General features: G+C 37.2%; 1 protein-coding gene across 3 annotated transcripts in view; it reads right to left on the reverse strand.

The window, feature by feature from the left end:
* Positions 1 to 78: 78 nt before the first annotated feature.
* TAOK1 (TAO kinase 1) overlaps positions 79 to 23,599 on the reverse strand; it is a 152,048-nt gene continuing 128,527 nt past the window's right edge. For all 3 annotated transcript variants that reach the window (XM_027568207.2, XM_027568208.2, XM_027568209.2), the window contains 3 exons: positions 19,977 to 20,189; positions 17,931 to 18,113; positions 79 to 9,317 (listed from right to left, as the gene is read on the reverse strand). In XM_027568207.2, coding sequence (XP_027424008.1) covers positions 8,856 to 9,317; positions 17,931 to 18,113; positions 19,977 to 20,189 — 858 coding nt within the window. In that variant the 3' untranslated portion in view covers positions 79 to 8,855. The remainder of the gene's footprint in view (positions 9,318 to 17,930; positions 18,114 to 19,976; positions 20,190 to 23,599) is intronic.

Consider the following 23,599-nt stretch of genomic DNA (forward strand, 5'->3'; position numbering starts at 1 on the left):
TGCCTGAGATTATCCAATAGTCAAATATACTTTATCTTTGGAAATAAAATTACTTAAAAAAGCTAAGCAGACACTCTGTGTACTAAAATTACTTTATTACAGTTGATTTTTTTAAACATTTCCTTTGCTATGATACAAAGGATACTTACAAACAAAATATTACATATGACCTTGTTTTCGCTCTTATGTTCTGACAACTTGGTAACAGCTTTAAATGCACAATCTATACAATTAATACAGGTTATATATGAACTATAAGGTATGTTGAACCAGAAGAATACTGACAATATACTGTACAATAAGCCTTACCAGTTAGTGCTGCGGACCATTTCTACCAAAAGGAAAATGCACATCTGTACAGTCACCTTTACCAGCTGGTGCTGACAGTGAGGGGAGAGGCTTCTTCCCCATTGCAACCCTTGATAAGCCTCCACTGTGGGCATCTGTTTGGTCCGAAAATTGAGAGGACTGTGTATATTTAAAATTAGTCATTGGTAAAGTGGCAGAACATCACTTTCAACACGATAATCTCTCACCAAAATATCAGTCCTAGTTTTAAAAGACCACAAGTCCTTTGTCTACCACGAAAACCCTACAGGCTCAAGGGCTTTGGGAGATGAGAAGATAAAGGCTGCCAAAAAAGGAGGCAAGAAACCAAGCCAAAATCTAGGTCTTGCAAAATCATCATTTTTCCCTTCACCAAAGGGAACTAGAAATGTACAAATTCATTGATGAACCTCAATGATAACGTATCAGTTAGCTGATAACCCTCATTTTATCTGGACCCCTGACTTGTGGGAATAACTGAAAGATTGTTAATAATACATACCACTTTTAGAAAAGAACTTCTTGCTTAGTTAAAATATTCCCTTTAGCCACCAAAGCTGGTCCTGGGCTATTACAGGTGTGCATTCATCTCTCAATGGTCTACTCAGAAATGATAAGGTTACAGCTTTTTTTCTTTTCTTTTTTCTTTTTTAAATAAAAAAAGCAATTGACTGAAGCATTTTTCTTTTTTTTTTAGGTAAATAGCAAAAATAAAAATAAAAACCAACCCTGGCATTTGCACAAATAATGCAAATGGAGCGATATGGCCTTTAAGGTAAGGAGTTAGTAGAAAGGAAGAGAGAAGTGAAGAAAATTCAGAGAAAACGATGTATTAACTTTTCTTTTTAAAAATTTCTACAATACATGTGCAAAAAAATCATGCTGGTTGAGGAAAACAAAGGGAAATGAGTATATAAAACTAAAAACATAAATAATATGTTTGGATGACTGGTGAAAGCAGAAACCAACCTGGGTTACAAAAAGGATTATACATTCAAGATGCTCTTAAACCCAGTGGGATAACTTATGTTAAAACTGTGTTAATAGTTACGTTAAAAATCTCAAGTTTGTTTTTAAATCTTCACAATACAAGCAAAGCTGTTTTAAAATATACACTATACATATTTCTCAAAGTCTCTCCAACCTTATTAATGTGTATTAGGCTATCTTTTTCATATACTAAAACAAGGGGGTTCTGAAAGCTAGATTGCTCAGAGTAACCCATCCATTATTTAAATGTCTGTCTTAAGTTTTAAATGGGTTAAAAATTTTAGCAGACTTACATAAATACGATTTAGCAACACAAGTGTTAATTTAAAAAACTCTAAAGCATTTACAAATTATCTGGTTGGAATAGTCTGGGAAAGTTATGTGCACTATTACTTTAAAATGTTATTTACATCAGACCACTGCTTTTGTAAAAATTTCTCTAAAAGATAAAAAATAAAACTAAATAAATTTGGAGAATTAACCTATTCTAAAGTAGCAGAGAAGGATCATAAAAGGAAAGGTAAAATAAGAACAAAATTATCTTCTAATAGAAACCCCACATATCCTCTCCACTTGGATTTTGCCCTATGAAACCACCTGCAACTCCTATTAGGCTCATATATCAAGTGTCAAGATAATGTGGTAAAATATCTTGTCAGATAAATTACTGGCCTCAAGTGGATTTTTTTTTTTTTAATTTTTCCACCTTGTGTCTCTGGCTTGGATTATTTTAGAACACATATATGTAACTAATTGGTGGGGCACTCTAAGTAGGCACAATTCCCATTTAATGTGGAATAAAAGGCGTAACACATAAAATGTTGGGGAGAAGTGGTGGTGGTTTCTTCGATACTATGAAATGCAAGGAAGCACATTTGGAATGGGCACCAAAAAAGAGCTATCTGGCAACACACCAGGGGCAGCCAACATCTTAATAAACTAAACATAGCTGTCTATGACAAAAAGGGGGTTAGAAGGGTTCTAGGACCCTCAACCCCTCACTGTTTGATATGTGCCAAATAGTCACATGGACCAGCCAGAATCTGAAAACATTAAGCAGTTACATCTTTAAATCACATAATTCACTCCATGACCATGTGCAATTTATAATAACAATAATGTTCATGCTGAGGCAATGTATTTGAGGGCTCAGAAGAAGCAAAATGTGCCACTGAGAGAAACCTGTTCCCACACGACTGGTCTTCATGCTTTCAAGTGGCCCTAATACATCTTTGAAGCTAAGCCAAGCCATGCAAAAGCAAAGAGTACACACTTTTCATTAACAGTGGTATCTCATTTCTAAACTCCACTGACCACAGAGTTGCCACTGAAACATAGGAGTACTGAATGCACACAAATGAGGGCTCACGGATTTTTAAAAATGCATTTCCCTCGTCTGTGTTTACCAGCCTTTCATACCTTAGGCTACAAGAAAGGTTTAATGGGGATAATGACAAAGGAACATATGTAATTCTGGAAAAAGGAAAAATGCTCCAGAAATGGGATCAGTGTGCCAGCAGTTAGCATAGTTCATTTCATCTGAAAATTCAGCTACAGAGCCCAATAAACAGTTCCAAGCCATAATGTTACCACCTGCATAATTTACATAAACATGAGAACTCTTGCACTTTATAGACAAAACACACATCTGTAAACATGGCCACTGGGGGAGGGAGGCTCCCTACCTCATTCATGATTGAAAACATGTAATCATTATATTAAATAAAATGACTTTGCTTCAAAAGATGTAAAACCTGACCAATGATTACGCTTCATTTCCCCGTTTAACAACATTTAAGCATTAATTCTAAAAATGTCACCTAGGATGGTTTCAGGATTGGATGCTAGGACCACAACTGGTAATGACAGCAACTCCTCTCTAGCTGGCACAGACTTATAAACCTTAGTACAAAACCAAAAAATACAGAAACTAGGCCAATTTGTTAGCTACATATTTACAGATAATTACATGATTTTTCACTCATAATTGCTAAAAACTACGAGCGAAAAGGAAACTGTGCAGGCTGAATTACCCGTACTTTGGGGGGAATCCTTGGGCATCAAAACGCCCTTTTCATTCATTCAGAAGTCTCTTCTCTCCACTTTTTCATGGCAAGCTACCTACAATGTCCAGGTTGGTATATCCAGTGGGCATCCTGTCTCAGAGAGGATTAACTTTTTTCTCTATTAAAGAAGAATCTCTTGTATATTTAAAATCAAAAAATAAACCCCACACAATCAAACAGACACATACACACACGCAAAAAAATATCTCTGAAACTTCAAAAAGGATTGCTGGGAAACAGTTAACAGTGATGGTGACATAGTAAGTGGCTCCCCAGTTTTAATTCTCTGCCTTTATTTTCTTTAAAGGATATCTATTTTTGGGTGGGTGGGAGAGAAGTGCAAGTTTAAGAAACCCACAACAGGCAGATAAGGTGCATACTAATTTTTATTTCTTATAATCTGAAAACTATCATTAGGCCAAATGGGTTCTCTTCCCTTGTGTGAGTGAAATTTTGGAAATCTGAACATAAATGAGGGAAAAATTAGTCAACATGACTTTAAGGGGGGCTACCAGAATTCAGTAGAAACTATAAATGTACATTAACGGAAGAGTTCTCAGCTTCACTTCTTGCTCTACACAGTGTTTAAATAAAACTTACTTCCTTACAAATTAATAGTCATTTCCAATGTAGACCTACTGTGGTGTTTTCATAAAAGTGCAGACAACATAACCACACACACAGCAAAATAGACTTCAATCAGTAGTCCTTGCATACAAGAGGCAAGTCTGCTAAGTGTACAGCACACTCTTCATCCTTTAAGGAATCTGAGGATGGGAAATTTCCAGTTCTTAACTAGGAGTGAGTGAGTGCCTTCTCAAAGGCAATGCTACAACCTGGTTAGGGGCACTATCACGTTACATGAGGGAAAAACAAAATAGAGAGAACTGATTTCTCTTTAATAATGATCTGTATTTTGGTAAGCAGCTCAAAGATGACAGCCCAAGTTTTGGCTTTGTTCCTTAGAGAAGGTAGTTTTCTATCTAAGAAACAAGAACCTCTTCTTCCATCATTATAGGAGATTCACACTTACACACCTTAAATATATTATTTTCTGACTTGAATACAAACTAAACACTTCACATTGTGAGCATGGGACAGAATGAAGGACCATATAAACTTCCCAGGAAAGGGTTGCTGTGTTGGGCCAAATCTGTGCTTGAATAGCAGTGGCTCAGAAGGGCTAGAAGGTGCACGAAGAACTTACTATTAGCAAGCAAGAGGCGGCTCAAGGGAGAAAGCCCCACACCAATACCATATCCTTCTCTCCCAGTGGCCATTTCCTGTTGATCTCATAGTTTAGGAGAACCTTAGATGCTTTAGCAGTAATTCCTTTCTCGGCTGTTTCGGTCCTTAGCAAAATTTATAAATATTAGTATTAATGGAATAAAGAGAGCAGGAGGATCAATGGCATCACTCCTAAGAAACACGTTTAGATTGCGCATACGGAGACCGTGACTTCCTGGTTCTTTTCATCATCTCTGCAGAGGAATCACCACCAGTGTTTTGAATTTCCACGGTTCATTTCTCTCTGCATCACTTATCTTTTATTGCATCACAACACAAACTCACAGAAATGCTGACTGGCTCCACCCCAGCAATATTTTACTGCATTGCAACTTATGGCTCCACGTTTACTTTCTTTCCACCCACACAAGTGCTAAGAAGGGAGTAAAAAAGAAAAGATTGCATCTAATGACCACCTTCTCATAAATATCAACCCAGAATACTCATTCTTAAGAAACACATGCATTCTTGCCTTAACTGAGGACTGAAATAACAAAGTAAGAGAACCTTAAGCGCCCTGATGGAACTGTACAGTATGAGTTACATCCACCTATCTATACACACACACAGACACTCATATGTATATACAGTATATACATACAAATGATAATAGCTATACCAAAATGTGCATATTTAACACAGTTTTAAAAAGCCAGTAGATCATGGTATAATACAATTTATTTCCACTAGTGAATGGCACACATGGAGAAATGCAAAGGAGGTGTTTCAAGTACAATATTTTTCACAGGTGAAAATAAACAGTATTATTCCAGTGTCCAACACAATGTATTCTATAAAAGTTTAAAATGCCAGACATTTAGTACTTAAAGAAGTAGAAAGTTACTAAAGTCTGCCTTATGGTCTGAAAAAGATACTCATAGAGTTTTCAATTTTTGGATAAGGGGTGAGGAAAAATAGGAGGGAGTGTCAAGGACAGTTTTAGTGTACTGAATGGTCTTGACAGCTAAAAATCATGACTATGCTAAAAAGTTCAATTCACCAAAGAAATCCTTGGCCTTGGGTACCAAGCATATTATACCTGTGGGGGTGGTTCAAATGCAGGACTATTCATCTCTAGGCATCGAAATGACTAAAAGGAATGGCAGCTCTAAATTAAAATAATATAAACACATTTTCCAGCTAACATGATCTATATCAATGAAAATACTTTCAGATACTATAATTGGGGGTTACAGTGAAATTTAGTAAGAAGAGAAAAAGTATGTGCAAAAGGAAGGGAAGCCAATTAGGAATAATATATTTCAAGGTATGAGGTTTTGCATTTTTAAAATGCTAACTTAAAAAAAGGAAGAGAAAGTGAACATAAACTTTTTACTGCCAAGCTCTGGATACCAGATATAGCATTGCAACTTTCTGATATGCTGGACAAATTTCCCATATTTTTTATTTTCTTAAATACATATATACCAAGTGAACACCAACACTGGGGAGGAGGTAGTATTAATTTGATCAAATGTTGACATTTGTACACCGATTCAGAAAGTGCTTGCTTCTTTCTTTAGGATCTCTCAAAACCTTTCAAATTTTCCTGCTACAACCTTTACTCCTGGATGATTCCTACCATGTATGAGATTCCTCAGAAGTTAGATCTTACAAACACACACAAACCAATTAACTGTAATTATTTTTGCAAACTATAAATATTTTAATTAAAATTAACTTAATGGAATAATCCAGGTATCATCATGACCTACACGTAAAACTGGTTGCCACACAATTAAATCAGATATAAAGCCCTACTGGATAGACATTTGGAGTCAGTATTCAATCACAATTTTACAAGTATATATGAACTCAGTATCTCAATTTGACTAATTTAAGTCCATAAGTAGATTTTAACATGTATCACTGGTAATGTTTTGGATTTTAAAGAGTTTTGTATGCAAAATTGATCTGCTCCCCTATTCCACCCCTCCAGTAGTACAGATGGGCCAGATTAATAGTTTTGTAAAAGGTATCAAATTCCATTACATTTTTGGACATTTAATTAATTCTAAAGACTTCTCCTATCATCTTCTTCCAAACAGGTACATTTCTCAATTTGTTTGAAATACTGTATATTTTAATGCAAAAAAAGATATTGAGAAAATTAAAAGCCCCTTTAATTAGATAGGACAAGTGCATATTATGTTCACCTAAAAACTGGTAATCTTGAGCATGGCCAAAAGAACAATGTATCTGAGTGCTACCTGAAACACTGCCTAAAACTGAGTGTGAATTCTACTGTTATTTTGGTTTTAAAAAGATTTACATTAAAATATTATTTTTTCTTCCAGTCATCTTTAAATGAATGCCAGAAACACCTAAAGGGGAGGATTCGTGGAGAGACTGAGCTGACATACCTGGGGAAGATTTACATTTGGTTGACAAAAACCAAGATTTCAACAGTGATAGATTACTGTTTGGTCATTAGTCAGGTCTAGGTGAAGAGTATCATTGAGAGGGACTTAGAGAATTCTAACTTGGAGCCCTCTGACCACATTAAAAGTAGGACCCAAAGTTAGCAGCAAGGGTTCTTCAAGACAACTGGGGAGGGGGCAGGACAATAACTTGTAAGAAGTTCTAGTCTCACTGGAAAGGACATTTTTTTTCCTTTGATTCATACTCATAGCTCCTTATCCACCTTCAACTCAATTTCCACACTGGCTGTGGAATACCAAGTAACATCTGACTTTTAGCATTGGGTTGATCCTTCATTGCAAAACAACATAAAACAAAACAAAATATGCCCCTTTCTGGAAAAAAGTTAGCTTTTGTTAAGAGATTCCCTGACCACTATAACTTTATTTTTTTTTTTAATTTGCCAAACTTGCTAGTTCCTTTTCAGTAGTACTTTAGCACTGAGGCTAGAGACTTCTGCAAGTGGTGTTTCCTATTGTGTGATGTTAACATGATGCCAAATGGTCACTAAGTCTCAAGGAACTAGAAGTTTGTAAAGTACTGCAGCAACAAAAACAGCCAGGAAAAAAAAGGACCTGCACATGCAGCAAAATCTACAGTGGTGAAGAGGATTAGTCAGCAGCTGGTAAAGTCATTGGCTCAGTGACTCCTGGTTCACTATGGCAACTACACATTTAAATAATTGGCTATTCTACTTGTAAACAGGAAATCCCATAAGCCAAAGGGGGGATAATCAAATTATGTCTTTGTAGTGTGATGAGAATTCCAATGGATGGCAGTTTGCAAATATGGCATCATTCATATGCCTCCGGCATTTGACTCATAGTGGCTATATGTCTCTGTTTTTATACAAAGTAAAAGTACTGTTTGGGGTCTTGGCAGTTACAGAGCTTAGCTAGGATGAGACATCACAGTATAAGCAACAAAACGTTAGGATATATAGGCTTCATCTCCTCACTCTGCTGCTGAACATACCCACCACATGAACTTTCAGGGGCCTCTCTCACCCTCTGGTCTCCCCTTTGAAGGCTCACAGGTTTGTAGATGCAATTCCTACACAACTCAGTGATCTCCTGAAGCACCTCCATCTCACCATGCCACAAAGAAGGCACAATTGAACGGACAAAACAAAAAACAAAAACAAAAACTGACAAACCTATGCAGCACTCAGAAAAAGAACTAAGTTGTTTTCTACTCTCTGAAAAAGTCAATGCAACCCTTTAGTGTTCATGGATTTCCACTTTTTTACTCCAAATGAGGCTGAGAAGTCAGACCAATTTAATAAAGAAAATACACTGATTGGGGGATACAGGTGTGTTTCCATAATCACTTGTTTCAGCATATGCTGCCTGCTGTGAGTGGCTCATGAGAATTTGGGGTACGCAGAAAGGCTTGAGATCTTTTCACAAATTTCTTAGGATATAGTTGCCCCAAAGTAATGACTCAAGCCACTGTGCTGCATTCTGTTTTTTTCAGTGTTCAGTAAATATCCCCAATCTAGCCGATTTCTTTTTATATAAACACATCAATTCCCCTTTTCAAAATTTTCCCAAAAGTTAAAAAACAAAAAACCCGGCAGCCAAATACTATGACATCCCAATTAGTAAACACAAACCAGAATGCTTTACAAAAATGAATGAAATATACCATATGCACTCAGCTCCCACACTGTAGTACCCAAGTGAGGAGGCTGCTGTGATGATGTCTGTAGGCAGTTTCTTTTGGCAGACAGCTCCAGCGGAATTGCCACTCTCAATTATTAAGTTATGTATAAGACATGTGTGACCCATTGGATATTTGTGAAGTGACACTCGTGCTTCTGCTCATGCCCTGCTCTGTCCGTCCCCCAGAAGCTGTCCGCCTCAGAGCCTGAGGGCTATTGCGGACTCCCATACTGCTACCTCGGGGTACCCCTTGCATTGGCCCTGAAGGGTGACCCCATGGCTGGGGTCCACCTTGCATTGGATGGCCCCAAGCTTGTGGTGGGCCACCCATGGGGTGACCCCAGTGAGGTCCTGGACCCCCAGTAGGATTGTGAGACCAACCAGAAGCTCCCGGGTAGCTGTGGCTAAATGCCTCAGGGGAGAGATTGGAAAGGACCATGTTACTAAAACCTAGTCTCATGCTTTCAGAGTCAAAAGCTTCAATTTCTCTGGCTTGACGCTCCAGCAGGCTTCGTATTCGTTCTGTGCGTTCATTCTGCAAAGCCAACATCTCTTCTTCAATCTGTTCAGCGTTGGGGGAGAGAAGGAAAAAGAAAACTGATTTATTTTTAAAAATCTATAAACTAAGGAAGCAATAATTACTCAGCTTTGAAGTGAATCACAAAAAGTTTACTCTGGCTACCTTATGGATGTACATTTAAAAACTGAAATGGGGCGCCTGGCTGGCTCAGTCTGAAGAGCATGCAACTCTTTTAAGAGAGGGAGAGAGAGGGGCAGAGGATCTTAAGTAGGCTCTACACCCAGCACAGGGTTCAATCTCACAACCCTGAGATCATGACCTGAGCTGAAATCAGGGTTCCAGCCCCAAGGTGGGTGTAGAGATTACTTAAAAATAAAAAAATAAAAACTTTTTTAAAAAAATTCTATAAAAAAACTTAGAGATGTACTGTAGGAATTGTACATAATTTTTATTTTTAAAATACATGTAAGATCAGGGATGTCTGGGTGGCTCAGTCAGTTAAATGTCTGCCTTTGGCTCAGGTCATGATCTCAGCGTCCTTGGAATGAGCCCTGCATTGGGCGCCCTGCTCAGCGGGGCATCTGCTTCTCCCTTTGCCCCTCCCCTCTGTTCACGCTCTCTCTCATGCTCTCTCAAAATAAATAAATCATATCTTTAAAAAATGAGTAAGATCAAGTTCTTTTTAAAAATTAGATGTTTTTATATTTATTTTTCATTTGACTATAGTTGATGTTACATTAGTTTCAGGTTAAAATCAAGTTCTTTTTTTTTTTAAGTAGGCTCCAAGCCCAACATGGGCCTTGAATTCACGACCCTGAGATCAGGGGTCACGTGCTGTACCGACTGACACAGCAAGGCACCCCCGAAATCAAGTTCCTAAAAGCAAAGGCAGGGGCGCCTGACTCAATTGGTAAAGCATGTGACTCTTGATCTCAGGGTCATGAGTTCAAGCCCCAAGCCCCATGCTGGGTGTAGAGCCTACTTAAAAAAAAAAAAAAAAAAAAGCAAAGGTAATAACCTCTATTGAAATAATAAATCAAGGCAATTATGATCAATGGCTACTAAATCTATTAGTAAAAAGTTGAATGAAAAAGAAAATGGGTAAGGGGAAACTAGCCTTATCAGAAATCCCATAATGTCACTCTAATAAAATAAATATGAGGGGCATCTGGGTGGCACAGTTGGTTAAGCATTTAGGACTCTTGGTTTTGGCGTAGGTTGTGGTCTCAGGGTCTCAGGATCCAGTCCCGCATTGGGCTCTGGACTCAATGCAGAGTCTGCTGGGATTCTCTCTCTCTCCCTCTGCTCATGCTCTCTCTCTCTCTAAAAAATAAATAAATCTTAAAATAACTATGGTACTTGTATGAAACAATTAGTAAAAGAGAAATAGAATGAAGATCTCAGCATTTATTTATTTATTTATTTGACAGAGAGAGCATGAACAGGGGGAGGGGCAGAAGGAGAGGGAGAATAAGACTCCTCGCTGAGCCAACATAGGACTCTATCCCATGACCTTGAGATCATGAACTGAAGGCAGAAGCTCAACTGACTGAGCCACCCAGGTGCCCCAGTTTACAGGCTTTTAATGCAAGACAAAAGCAGTAATTAATTTAATGGGAGAAACAAATAGTGCAAGCACATTTAGCCAACATCTAGAAGAAAATGGAATGGAACCCCATCTTACACCACATTCCAGACAGACCAAAACCTTAAGTGAAAGCAAACAAAAAACTAAAAAGTTTTCATTGAAAAGTTAAGAGATTCTGTGTAGCTAAAAATTCATAGTTGGGTAGCCACATAATTAGTTCTGGAAAACTAGAAGTATTACAAATAAATATAGTTGACTGTATGTAAATTTTTATTAAAAAATATATAGTAAAGTCAATAGACAACGAAAAAAAAAGTTGGAGAACTTTATGAATGATCAGACTGACAAAACCTGAACCCAATATCAATATTAATAGCACTTAAAAGTGTGGCAGTTAGACATTCTGTATCTCTCTTTTTTTAAAGATTTTATTTATTTGACAAAGAGAGACACAGTGAGAGAGGGAACACAAGCAGGGGGAGTGGGAGAGGGAGAAGCAGGCTTCCCGCAGAGCAGGGAGCCCGATGTGGGCCTCGATCCCAGGACCCTGAGACCATGACCTGAGCCGAAGGCAGATGCCTAACAACTGAGCCACCCAGGTGCCCCAGACATTATGCATCTCTTGATGTGATGCAAAAGGAAGTACACTATAACTCTTATGAAAATTCCCTGCAAAATTTTTTGAAAGAAAACAAAGTTTATTTTTTTTTAAAGATTTTATTTATTTATTTGACAGAGAGAGACACAGCGAGAGAGGGAACACAAGCAAGGGGTGGGAGAGGGAGAAGCAGGCTTCCCGCAGAGCAGGGAGCCCAATGTGGGGCTAGATCCCAGAACCCTGGGATCATGACCCGAGCCGAAGGCAGATGCGTAACGACTGAGCCACCCAGGTGCCCGAAGAAAACAGAAAGTTTAATCTAAATATAATCATGCCTCAAGACTTAATTACCAGTTTACAGGAAATATGAAGAGAGGAATACATTAAATGACACTATGAGGATGAAATAAGCCAAATCCGTATGTGAGAATTCCTACAGAGAGCAAATGATCCAATCCTCAATAAAAAAAAAGGTGTGTGGGTGGGGGGGGGGGGGTAGTGGTTATAGACTAAAAGAAAGACTTAAAAGATAATTAACCAAACGAAATGCCTGGACTTTGTTTGGGCCCTGATCCAAATAAATCAACTTAAGAGATAAAAGGGGAAATTTAAGCATGGACTGAGTATAATATTAACAATTCATTATTAATTTTGTTAGATGAATTATGGTTATGTTAAAGTCAAAAAGTCCTTACCTCTATTTTGGAGTCAAATGATGGTATGCTGAAATTTCTTCCCCACCTCCTCCCTCCACCACAAAGTTTTGTGTGCACAGCAGGGGGATAGGTAAGAAAAAATTAGCAAATTATTGAAGCTGGGTGGTGAGTACTTGGGGATTTCATTGTAATAATTCCTCCTACTTCTGTGTATGTTTGAAAATTTCCATGATAACAAGTTTTTTAAAAATAAGAAATAAAGAGGATTTATTATAAAGGACCATTAAATCAGTTATCAAGGTATTTGAGGATTTAAGCCAATACTCATTGCTCTCTGCAGAAATCTAACTCAACAAATGTTTAGTTTTTATGCATCAAATTTTCAGGAGTGTCCTTTTTAAAAAAATAAAAAAAATAGTGTCCCAGTTTAAAAAACTAAACATTTGTTTAGTTTTTATGCATAAAGTTTTCAGTGTCCTTTTAAAAAAAGTTTAGCATGGGAGACATATGCAAATAAAAGATCACAACAGAATGTGATACGACATAATAACAGATTTACAAGGTATAGCAGAAATAAAAAGGAATGGAGTGATTCGTTCTATAAAGGGAGAAAGATGAGGGCAAAGTACTCCCAGAGAAGGTAGTAGAGACTGGATTGTGAAGGAAGAATAAAAGTTTACCAGGAAGAGAAAGGGAAGGAAAAGATATTTTCAGCTGAAAGAACATGTGCAAAGGCATGGGAAAATGATAAAATAAGAAGTATTTGGACCAGAATGGATTCCAGTAAGAAGAGTTTGGAAATTATTGACTGTTCTAAGTACTAAAGTGTTAAAAAGTTTCAGAGTGAGCATTTCATATATGAAGGCTGAAGGAGAACTTAAGATTAGACATGAATGCTGCATTTCTGAGGGAAAGACATCAAATTAACTGTGGTGATTTCTGAGTGGTGGGACTACAGACATTTTAATTTCTATTTATGTTTTTCTAAACTTGTTAAGTTTTGTGGGTTTTTTGGTAAAGATTTTACTTTTTAAGTAATCTCTACACTCAATGTGGAACTCAAACTCACAACCCTGAGATCAAGAGTTACACGCTCTAATGAGGGAGTCAGCCAAGTGCCCCTAAACTTGTCAAGTTTTAAGAAAAATGATTGTGTATTTGTAAAATAATTTTCCACTTTTATAACTACATATAAAATGCCCAATTCATACAGAATTTACATATCTCTAAGGATTCAAATACAAATTTATCTTTGAAATATTTTTAATGTAAAACTTTCAAAAATCCATTTACTAAAAGCATTTATTTTAATTCAAGGGATCTAATAAATAATGTGAATGTGCTGAGTATATAACTAATCTGAATGTGTTGCATATTTTTTTTTTTAAAGATTTTATTTATTTATTTGAGAGAGAGAGAATGAGAGATAGAGAGCACGAGAAGGAAGAGGGTCAGAGGGAGAAGCAGACTCCCTGCTGAGCAGGGAGCCCGATGCGGGACTCGATCCCGGGACTCCACGATCATGACCTGAGCCGAAGGCAGTCGCTTAACCAACTGAGCCACCCAGGCGTCCTGAATGTGTTGCATATTATCTAAATGAGACTCATGACAAAAATATAAACACATTAATGCTTATTAACCTTTAATCTAGTAAGCATTGCTTCAATTTTGTTTGCTGATTAGTTTTGTCATTTAAGAAACCCAGAACATTTTTCAATAACATAAAAATGAAACTAAGATTTGTGATAGGCTACCTTAATTCCCATTTCTTTAAAACATGTTACTTATTTTTTCAAATTAGCAAGGTGGCTTCACTGGGTAGATAAGAGTTACCATAATTAAGACTTTTGAGAGGCTCTTCCAACCTATCTCCTTTGAAATCAAATGTGATATTTTTGTGTGAATATTTTCAGTTCAACAAAGAAAGGTCCTATAAAATGTTCCAATTGTCAATTCTTATTTAAAAAGTACCAATCATGTTGCTGATGCTGTGAAATATTGAGAGAAAATTAAATGAAATAATTAAAAAAAAGCCCATTTATAATTTGGAGATACTGACACTTTTCATGCATGTATAAAATTCACATGGGATTTAACATTTATAGTGATGTTGTTAACTTGCTGAAATTTTAATGTAAATGAAATATGAGAAAAGTTGTAATAAGACCTCACATGAGTCAAATGAGGCTTACTTAGTTGGTGTCTCAACCTAAAGAACAGTTTTTGGTTCATTTGGAGGCTGAAAACAATCCTCAAACAGGATTATTATTCATCTATAAACAACTAACATTCACTCCAATTCCACCTCTATTTTCAGACGACTGTTTCTTTTCTGTACAAACTTACAAACCAGTAAGTACAAAGTGCAGAAAAATAGCTGTTAAATGGATTTGGTAGTTGCTAACTGACCCAAACTGCTTTATAGACCTGTACTTCACTTGAAATGTCAACATAAGCCCTAAAAATCAAGCAGCAACTCAAGGCACTATAGATTTATCATCCTATTATTTTTTTATTACTTTTAACACTAAATGATGATAAGCATTTTCCATTATCAAAGTAATATTTAAAAAGAACAAATCTACTGTATTAATATAGCCACTACTAGCATTCTTTCAATTCACTATAATTTGTCTTTTTTATTTCATTCAACATATCATAAGCATTTTCCCAATATTAATATTGTCTTTGTAGCTATCACTTAAATGACTAAGATTTCATTGGCTTGGCCATAATTACTGATCTCTATTTAGATGGTTAGGTGTTTTCTTTTTTTTTTTTTCCGAGTTTTTATTTAAGACTTTTTTCTTTTAAGATTTTATTTATTTATTTGACAGAGCACAAGCGGGGGGAATGTCAGGCAGAGGAAGAGGGAGAAGCAGGCTCCCCACAGAGCAGCGGGAGCCCAGCGTAGGTTAGATGTTTTAAATCATGATAAAATATGTTATAATGGGGGCGCCTGGTTGGCTCAGTTGGTTAGTCTCTGCCTTCGGCTCAGGTCATGATCCCAGGGTCCTGGGATCAAGCCCCATGTCAGGTTCCCTGCTCAGCGGGTAGCCTGCTTCTCCCTCTCCTCCCCACTCATACTCTATTTCTGCCTCTCTCTCAAATAAATAAATAAAATCTTAAAAAAATGTTATAGGGGTGCCTGGGTGGCTCAGTCATTAGGCGTCTGCCTTCGGCTCAGGTCATGATCCCAGGGTCCTGGGATCGAGCCCCGCATCGGGCTCCCTGCTCTGCGGGAAGCCTGCTTCTTCCTCTCCCACTCCCCCTGCTTGTGTTCCCTCTCTCACTGTGTCTCTGTCAAATGAATAAATAAAATCTTAAAAAAAAAAGCATGTTATAATGACTGTTTATATGCATAATTTTCCCTATATTTTGGATTTCTTTTCCTTAGACTAAATTCTCAAAGTCTCAAATGCTTAACAATTCCAAAACTCAATAAATACATCCAAACTGCTTTTCAAAATACATTTACAGTATATGAGAGTACTACTGCACCTTCACCAATGGGTATCAGTTTTAAACCAGGCTTTGTAGAACTTGTAGACTTTGGTTCATATATTGAAATAAGATTTTACCTGTTACTAATCAGTACTGTTTAACTCTGAACCACCAGGTGGAGCTAAAAATACAAATATATATATATATATATATTTTTTTTTTAAAGATTTTATTTATTTATTTGACAGAGAGAGACACAGCGAGAGAGGGAACACAAGCAGGAGGAGTGGGGGAGGGAGAAGCAGGCTCCCCGCAGAGCAGGGAGCCCAATGTGGGGCTCGATCCCAGGACCCTGGGATCATGACCCAAGCAGAAGGCAGATGCTTAACCGACTGAGCCAGCCAAGTGCCGCCAAAATACAAATATATTTTTATTTTTTATTTTATTTTATTTTATTTTTAAAGATTTTATTTATTTATTTGAGAGAGTGAATGAGATAGAGAGCATGAGAGGGGGGAGGGTCAGAGGGAGAAGCAGACTCCCTGCCGAGCAGGGAGCCCAATGCGGGACTCGATCCTGGGATTCCAGGATCATGACCCGAGCCGAAGGCAGTCACCCAACCAACTGAGCCACCCAGGCGCCCCCAAATATATTTTTAATAGTACCAATATTTCTTTCACGACACTATTTCTTTTTTTTTTTTTTAAGATTTTTAATTTATTATTTGACAGAGAGAGCGACAGTGAGAGAGGGAACACAAGCAGGGGCAGTGGGAGAGGGAGAAGCAGGCTTCCCGCGGAGCAGGGAGCCTGACACAGGGCTCGATCCCAGGACCCTGGGATCATGACCTGAGCTGAAGGCAGACGCTTAACGACTGAGCCACCCAAGCACCCCTCATGACACTACTTCTAAAATACTACAGATGTTTTCCTTTTAGTGATAATTTTGAAGCGTAAGTGACAGAACTTCAGACTGAATTTAAATGTTCAAATTGGAATCAGATTTATAAATCTAACAAACTATAGATTTTTCTCAAAATTTATGTGTTCTCTCTCATCTTGAATGAGAAACATAACCAAGATAATTTTTAGAGCCAAGTGCCTCTCAAAGAAGCTAGTAATAAAGACAGCTGTCCCAGGGAAATAGTAACATTTTAGTTAAGTGATTTTTTAAGACAATTTTTTTGAAATATAAGGCGGCACTGTAATTTTATCCAGAAACAATAACAACTTTCATTAGGCAAGACCATTAGGCAAGTATTCTCTTATAATGGACCTAAGACTATACCAGCTGTTGGGAACTTATGGCTCAGGAATTCTTAAACACAGCTCCGAATTCTGGATACAACTGATATTCTACTACGGTCGATCCTTGAACAACATGAGTTTGAACTACATGGGTCCCCTTACATGTGGATTTTTTCCAGTAAATACAGTATAGTCCTGTAAATATATGTTCTCTTCTCTTGCTTAGTTTATTGTAAGAATACAGTATATACACACAACATACAAAATATGTGTTAATTGACTATGTTATCGGTAAGGCTTCTGGTCACTTTTGTATGTGTAAGAAAAGGTACATGCAAATTTTCAACTGTATAGGTTGTAGCAGCCTCTAACCCCTATGTTGTTCAAGGGTCAACTATACTTCTAACAACAAATGCTTTCCTCTTTATCTCTCAAAAATCTTCTGCCCATCATTCTTTCCCCCAAAACACACACATACTCACACACACTCAACTTTACTACCTTAAAGGATGAAATGAATTTGGGGATTCTAGTTCTATTCTTTAATATATCTGACAAAGAATAAGTAAAAAATAAATAAATACAGATACATCTAGAAGTAACATCTTCAGCTTGATTTTTCACCTGTGTGAAAATAATCTTCTGTCCTATAATTATCTTCCACCAATCTGTATAGTTGCAGGTCCAGGATGTATAAGTAAAGTATATATATTCTTGATCCTTTGTCCCTGCTTCTCCCAGGCAACTACTAACGTTCTTTTGCTTCACTAACCAACTTCCAATCTCCTTAGGTAGAGCTAGGTACATAAAAGAAGTGAGGAACACAGAGCCGTAGCTACTCTCTCCCAATTCAACTGTCTTCACATAACCTCATATCCTTCCTCTAGCAATTACTACTTAATTATATTCCCTTGATGTTTAGTACTCAATAATTATAAGGTTCATTACTAAATCAGTAATTTTAATTTAAAAGAAAAAGAAGAACACTACCAAAAGCAGAATTAAGGAGATACGGTATTGTGAAAACAATTCAATGCCACCTGTCAATATGAAAAAAGATTTATAAAATGCTTCTGCTGAAAGCAAACACTAGCACAATTACCTTCCTCATATTACTTATACCTTTTGTTCTAAGAGTGCCCTGCGGAGGGAGACCCTCTGTTCAAGCTCTCGAAGTTCTCGATCATGTTGTGCCTCGGCTTGCATCTTGATTTTGCTTTGATACGCATTCAACAGCTCCAGTTCCTGCTGCAGCTGCATCTTCAAAACCTGGCACTCTGCTTCCTGTGCTTCATCCAAACGTAGCTGAAAAAGAGAAAGAAAATATCCTATTGTGAGTTATCTATTCCTCACCTATGGAAAAGAGGAGGTATGAGAGAAGACAGAGTACTCTTTTGTAGGATAACAACTGTTCTCTCTCATACCTTGGAGTAAACATCTCTGAAAAAGGAAGGCCTAGTAACCATTGATGACATTAGGAAGATAAAGCTATCATGAGCTCTTTGGAAGATGCCTAAATAACCACATTTTTCTTAAGAAAAATCTAGAATATGATCAGATGATATAAGTTAAGACTCTGAATGTTTTCTCTCCAATGGAAATAACTATAGCATAAGGACCAGCAAGCAGCCTACTAGCCAAATCTGGGCAGCTGCCCAGATTTTTTTGTTCTTTAAAGATTTATTTATTTATCCTAGAGAGAGAATACAAGCAGGAGGGGCAGAGGGAGAGGGAGACAGAATCCCAAGCTGATTCCTCATTGAGCATGGAGCCCAACAGGGAGCCTGATCTCAAGACCCCAAGATCATGATCTGAGCTGAAACCAAGAGTCAGGAGGCTTAACCAACTGCACCACCCAGGAGCCCCAAGAATGGTTTTTACATTTGAAATACCTTTTTTTTTAAGATTTTATTTATTTATTTGACAGAGAGAGGGAACACAAGCAGGGGGAGTGGGCGAGGGAGAAGCTGGCTTCCCGCTGAGCAGGAAGCCCAATGTGGAGCTCGATCCCAGGACCCTGGGATCATGATCTCCAAAGGCAGATGCTTAACGACTGAGCTACCCAGGCGCCCCTGAAATAGTTACATTTTAAATGGCTATATAAGTACCCACATAATATCTTCAATTTTGCCTCCTGGCCTACAAACTCTAAAATATTTACTATCTGGCTCTTTAAGAAAATGTTTACAAAACTTATACAGAAAATATCTTGGGGTGCCTGGGTGCCTAAGTCAGTTCTGTGTGACTCTTGGTTTGGGCTCTGGTCATAATCTCAGGGTTCTGGGATAGAGCCTGGCATGGGGCTCCGAGCTCAGCAGGGAGCCTGCTTCCTTCCCCCCTCTCTGCTCGCCCCCCACCCCCTGCACGCTCTAAAATAAATAAATAAATTTTTAATTAAAAAAAAAACGAAAGAAAATATTTTATATTTGTACTCAAATGTGACCATTTGGATTCCAAATACAGTACTACCTTTTGCTCACTACCTAACAAAGCTGCTGCTCCAATCTTGATATATGCTATTGGGATATGTGCTAAACACCTGAGAGGCACTGGCAGAGAGCCTGTTTAAAACTTCAGGTCTAGGGGCGCCTGGGTGGCTCAGCCAGTTAAGCATCTGCCTTCGGCTCGGGTCATGATCCTACAGTCCTAGGATCGAGCCCCACATCGGGCTCTCTGCTTGGCGGGGAATCTGCTTCTCCCTCGGCCCCTCACCCCACTTGTGCTGTCTCTTTCTCAAATAAATAAAATGTTTTTTAAAAAAAAACCCTTCAGGTCTAAATGTACCAATGAAAATTCTATATATATCATGCATGCTTCCAAGCAATGCTCCAGAGAAGGAAGAATATGGACCATTACTACTATTTCCCAAGCTGCAGGAGAACGATCATTTCTAACTAGTATTTTTTTTTTTAAAGATTTTATTATTTTGAGAGAGAGAGAATGAGAGATAGCACGAGAGGCAAGAGGGTCAGAGGGAGAAGCAGACTCCCTGCTGAGCAGGGAGCCTGATGTGGGACTCAATCCCGGGACTCCAGGATCATGACCTGAGCTGAAGGCAGTCGCTTAACCAACTGACCCACCCAGGCGCCCTCTAACTAGTATTTTAATTGCTGGGTAGAAGGAAAGGATCACTAACTTAATTTATTTTGCCTAATAAAACAAACTCACAGCTTGTGTGGAAAGCATTTCATTAATGCTGTGGTCATACTGCTCAGCCAAGATGGCTAACTTCCGGGTCTGCTCCTCCTTGAGCCGTTTCAGAACAGCCTTGTGCTCACTCTTTGGTGTCGTCTCCAATAGGTGATTTCTTAATGCTTTATACTGTCTGGTTTGGATTTTGCAGGTGTCCTGAAACTGCTTTTTTATTTGGAGTTCTTTAGACTGGGAAGAAAAAAACAGATGCATGTAATTTTTAATATATGGCATTTGGTGTACTTTAGGCTTACATTAAAATAAAGGCAACAAGGAGAAAGGGAGAAGAAAAACAAAAAGGTCAGATCATAAGGCTGCAGGTACTTTTGCACTTAGCTATTGGGTCAAACCACTGGATTCTATGCATTTTTATAACAAAAGCTCTAATTTAAAACATTAAAATATCCAGAAATTCATTTATCGCAGGACTTCCAGCAATACTTGTTGTTTTGTTAGTAAATTTGGTGACTTGAGTAAATATTAAAATTACCATGTATACTGATGACAGAAAATTAAATTTCTTCTCATGCATTAAGTATAGTAGATATAAAAGTATTTTACTGGCCAGACAATATTTTATCAGATCTCTGAGGGAGAAAATAAGCGTATTTACTCTGTTCCTTATCTGAGGCACTTTGCTTTAATTTCTTTTAATAACAATCTCAACTCTAACTACATACTGAATAACAGACCCCACAAAGCAGAGTATTAGTAACTAATATTATTTACATTTAATTATCTTTTCTTTAAGGGAATAAACTAGATAGAAACATACTTAGTAATGGTTTACTCTTTAATGCCATAAGCAAAAACTTGAAAGTCAGTCAGGTTAGCTCATCTTTTAAAGGTCAAACAAAAGTTATGGGGCAAGGGAGAGGGCAACTTTCTTGGGAGTGGTAAGAGACATGAGCTACATAAATATTTCTGAGATAAAATAACTGAGCTCAGAGACAGAAGAGTTTTGGCTTTGGTTTCCGTTAATCATGAGCTATTATTCTATAAAGTATACTCAGTGAGCCTGTGAGAATATATTCATTTACTACACTAAGGCAGAACCTACACCTGAAATTATTTTAACTTAATATAAATACTGCCAGATATTGATTAGTTGATTCAGTATGCAACAAATGCACATCTTACCAAAGTAAACCACTTGTCAAGGAACTAGTCATTCACCACCCCTTGTAACATTACAGCATCAAATAGATCTTTTCTATATTTCACACCAACTGAAGCACTAGGTCATAGTCATGATACTTTATTCCGTGAAGGGTCAAGAATTGTCTAACTAGAAAGATAAACTCTTGGTTTAATTATGTGGAGTAGCACCACACTTAAATACTGTCCTTGGTTAACAAAATTCTTCCAAGTTAGCTAGGAGTGAAACAATGACATTTAGACATTCTCTCCTGCCTCTGTATAACATTCAATCTTTTAATAAAAGTTTTTATTTTTAAAATAGGATACCTAGAAAACTGTAATCATTCCATATCATTAGCCTAATGAGAAAAAGGAACTTGTAATTTTTTTGCAACAAGAACAGCAACACTTACAATCAAGAATAAACTATAGAAACCCCAAGTGCTCAAACTAAAGTCCCCCTACTCCCCATTAAAGTCTTGAAGGAAGTTGGAAGAAACAACTATTATGACTTAGGCATATAAAAATAGGATGACTTGGTGTTTCTTTTGTTCAAATGGAGCAAGTAGACAGATATATATAACTAAGAGGAACACCATGATTTTCTTCCCTACTAAAGTAACAGAACAATTTCCTTCATGGAAAATCTCAAGCTCACTGGTCATCAAAGGAGGCATTCTAAGTCATTCAAAGTCTGACTATGATTGTGAAATATTATTTTTCTTCTCACCATCTGTAAAAATAAAATCTAGTGTTAACAAGCTTTCAAACGAAAAAGGCTCCAAGAGCAAACAGAAAGGAAGGCTTAAATATCAAACAACCAACTATTCCAAGTCTTAGAGAAATGCAATCATATCAGATTTATGGTATGACTAGAGAAAACTAACAAGCTTTCAGTGTGGTTTGCTTCTGGGTGCTGTTGACTTTATTTATTTATTTATTATTATTATTTTTAAAGATTTTATTTATTTATTTGACACAGAGAGAGAGCGAGAGAGCGAGAGAGAGCGAGGGAGAGAGCACAAGCAGGGGGAGCGGCAGGCAGAGGGAGAAGCAGGCTTCCTGCATGAGCAGGGAGCCCGATGTGGGGCTCGATCCCAGGACCCTGGGATCATGACCTGAGCTGAAGGCAGCGGTTTTACCAACTGAGCCACCCAGGCGCCCAGGGTGCTGTTGACTTTAAAACAGTTAATTTTACAGACATATTGTTTTAAAAATCTTTTGGGGGAAATTGTTCTGTAGCCAAAAGAGTATATACCCTCTTTATTACAAAGACAAAATAAATCTGAAAAATCATTATGAATGCCAATTTTTCTAAGTAATGATTAATGAAGGTTATATGGGTAGTCAACATAAGCTACTCTGTAAATGATGTTTATTAGTTATTTTGAAGACACAAAAAAGTGAAATTTTATCCCAGTTCACAAGGAAAGAATAAACCATCTTAATTTTGCTTTTATATTTCATTCAAGACAGTCTTTTAGAACGGAGTTACATGGGAATCAGTTACAATTGGATATAGTATAGTTTCTAGATTTTAACAAAGACTACCTCTGTGAATGAATTTCACTTCACTCCAGGACAGTTAAAAAAAAAGTTTTATAGTTAAATTCTCAAATAAAAGGGGGTAGGGTAAAGTTTAAAAAGGAAATACTACGGGATATGGGCCTTACTGGATGTAAATAAAAGTTTAAAATTTGCAGACATATCCAAATTAACCGAGTACTACTACAGATGACAGTCTATGCAGTGGATGATTTTGTTTTTGCTCATTAAGAGTAATGTGATTATATTCCTTCAAATATTTATTACAAGTTATAAAATTTGAAAACGTCCTGTAATTGTTAACTCTGGTTGACTCTGGGCTAGACCAGCTGGCTGGAGAGATAAGGGGAGAGAGGGAAATCTTTATAATATCCTTTGGTATCTTCACATTTCATACTATGTGAATGAATTCCTGTATTCAAAGTAAATACAAAATTTAAAGTCCTTTGGTATTATATATCACCAACACTTATTTATTGGGGGGAGGGCCATATAACAACTTGCTCCACTCTGATGTGCTAATTAAAAAAAAATAATAATATATATATATATATATATATATATATATATATATATATATATATATATATATGCCAACTACCTACGCCATGGTCTTACCTACACTACCAAGCAAAGAAAGCAAGTAAGCGGACTGGAGTAACACTGTAATGATTTCTTTGTTCATTTTAAGATAAGTATAGACAATGAAGGGAGAGGGAATAAAAAGACATTTTCTATTCATTGGTTTCTGTGCTGATTAAGAACTTAGTGTCTTTTTTGGAAACAAATCATATTTAGAGTAAGTAAGATTCCAAAATTATATTACTTGGAACAACAGAGAGAAGAAAACAGGTTAGCATGTTGACATGTCAACTATAGTATCAGCATTGGACATTTGGATATATTAAAAATCA

The sequence above is a fragment of the Zalophus californianus genome, chromosome 16 (assembly GCF_009762305.2).
Source record: "Zalophus californianus isolate mZalCal1 chromosome 16, mZalCal1.pri.v2, whole genome shotgun sequence".
Taxonomy (NCBI): domain Eukaryota; kingdom Metazoa; phylum Chordata; class Mammalia; order Carnivora; family Otariidae; genus Zalophus; species Zalophus californianus.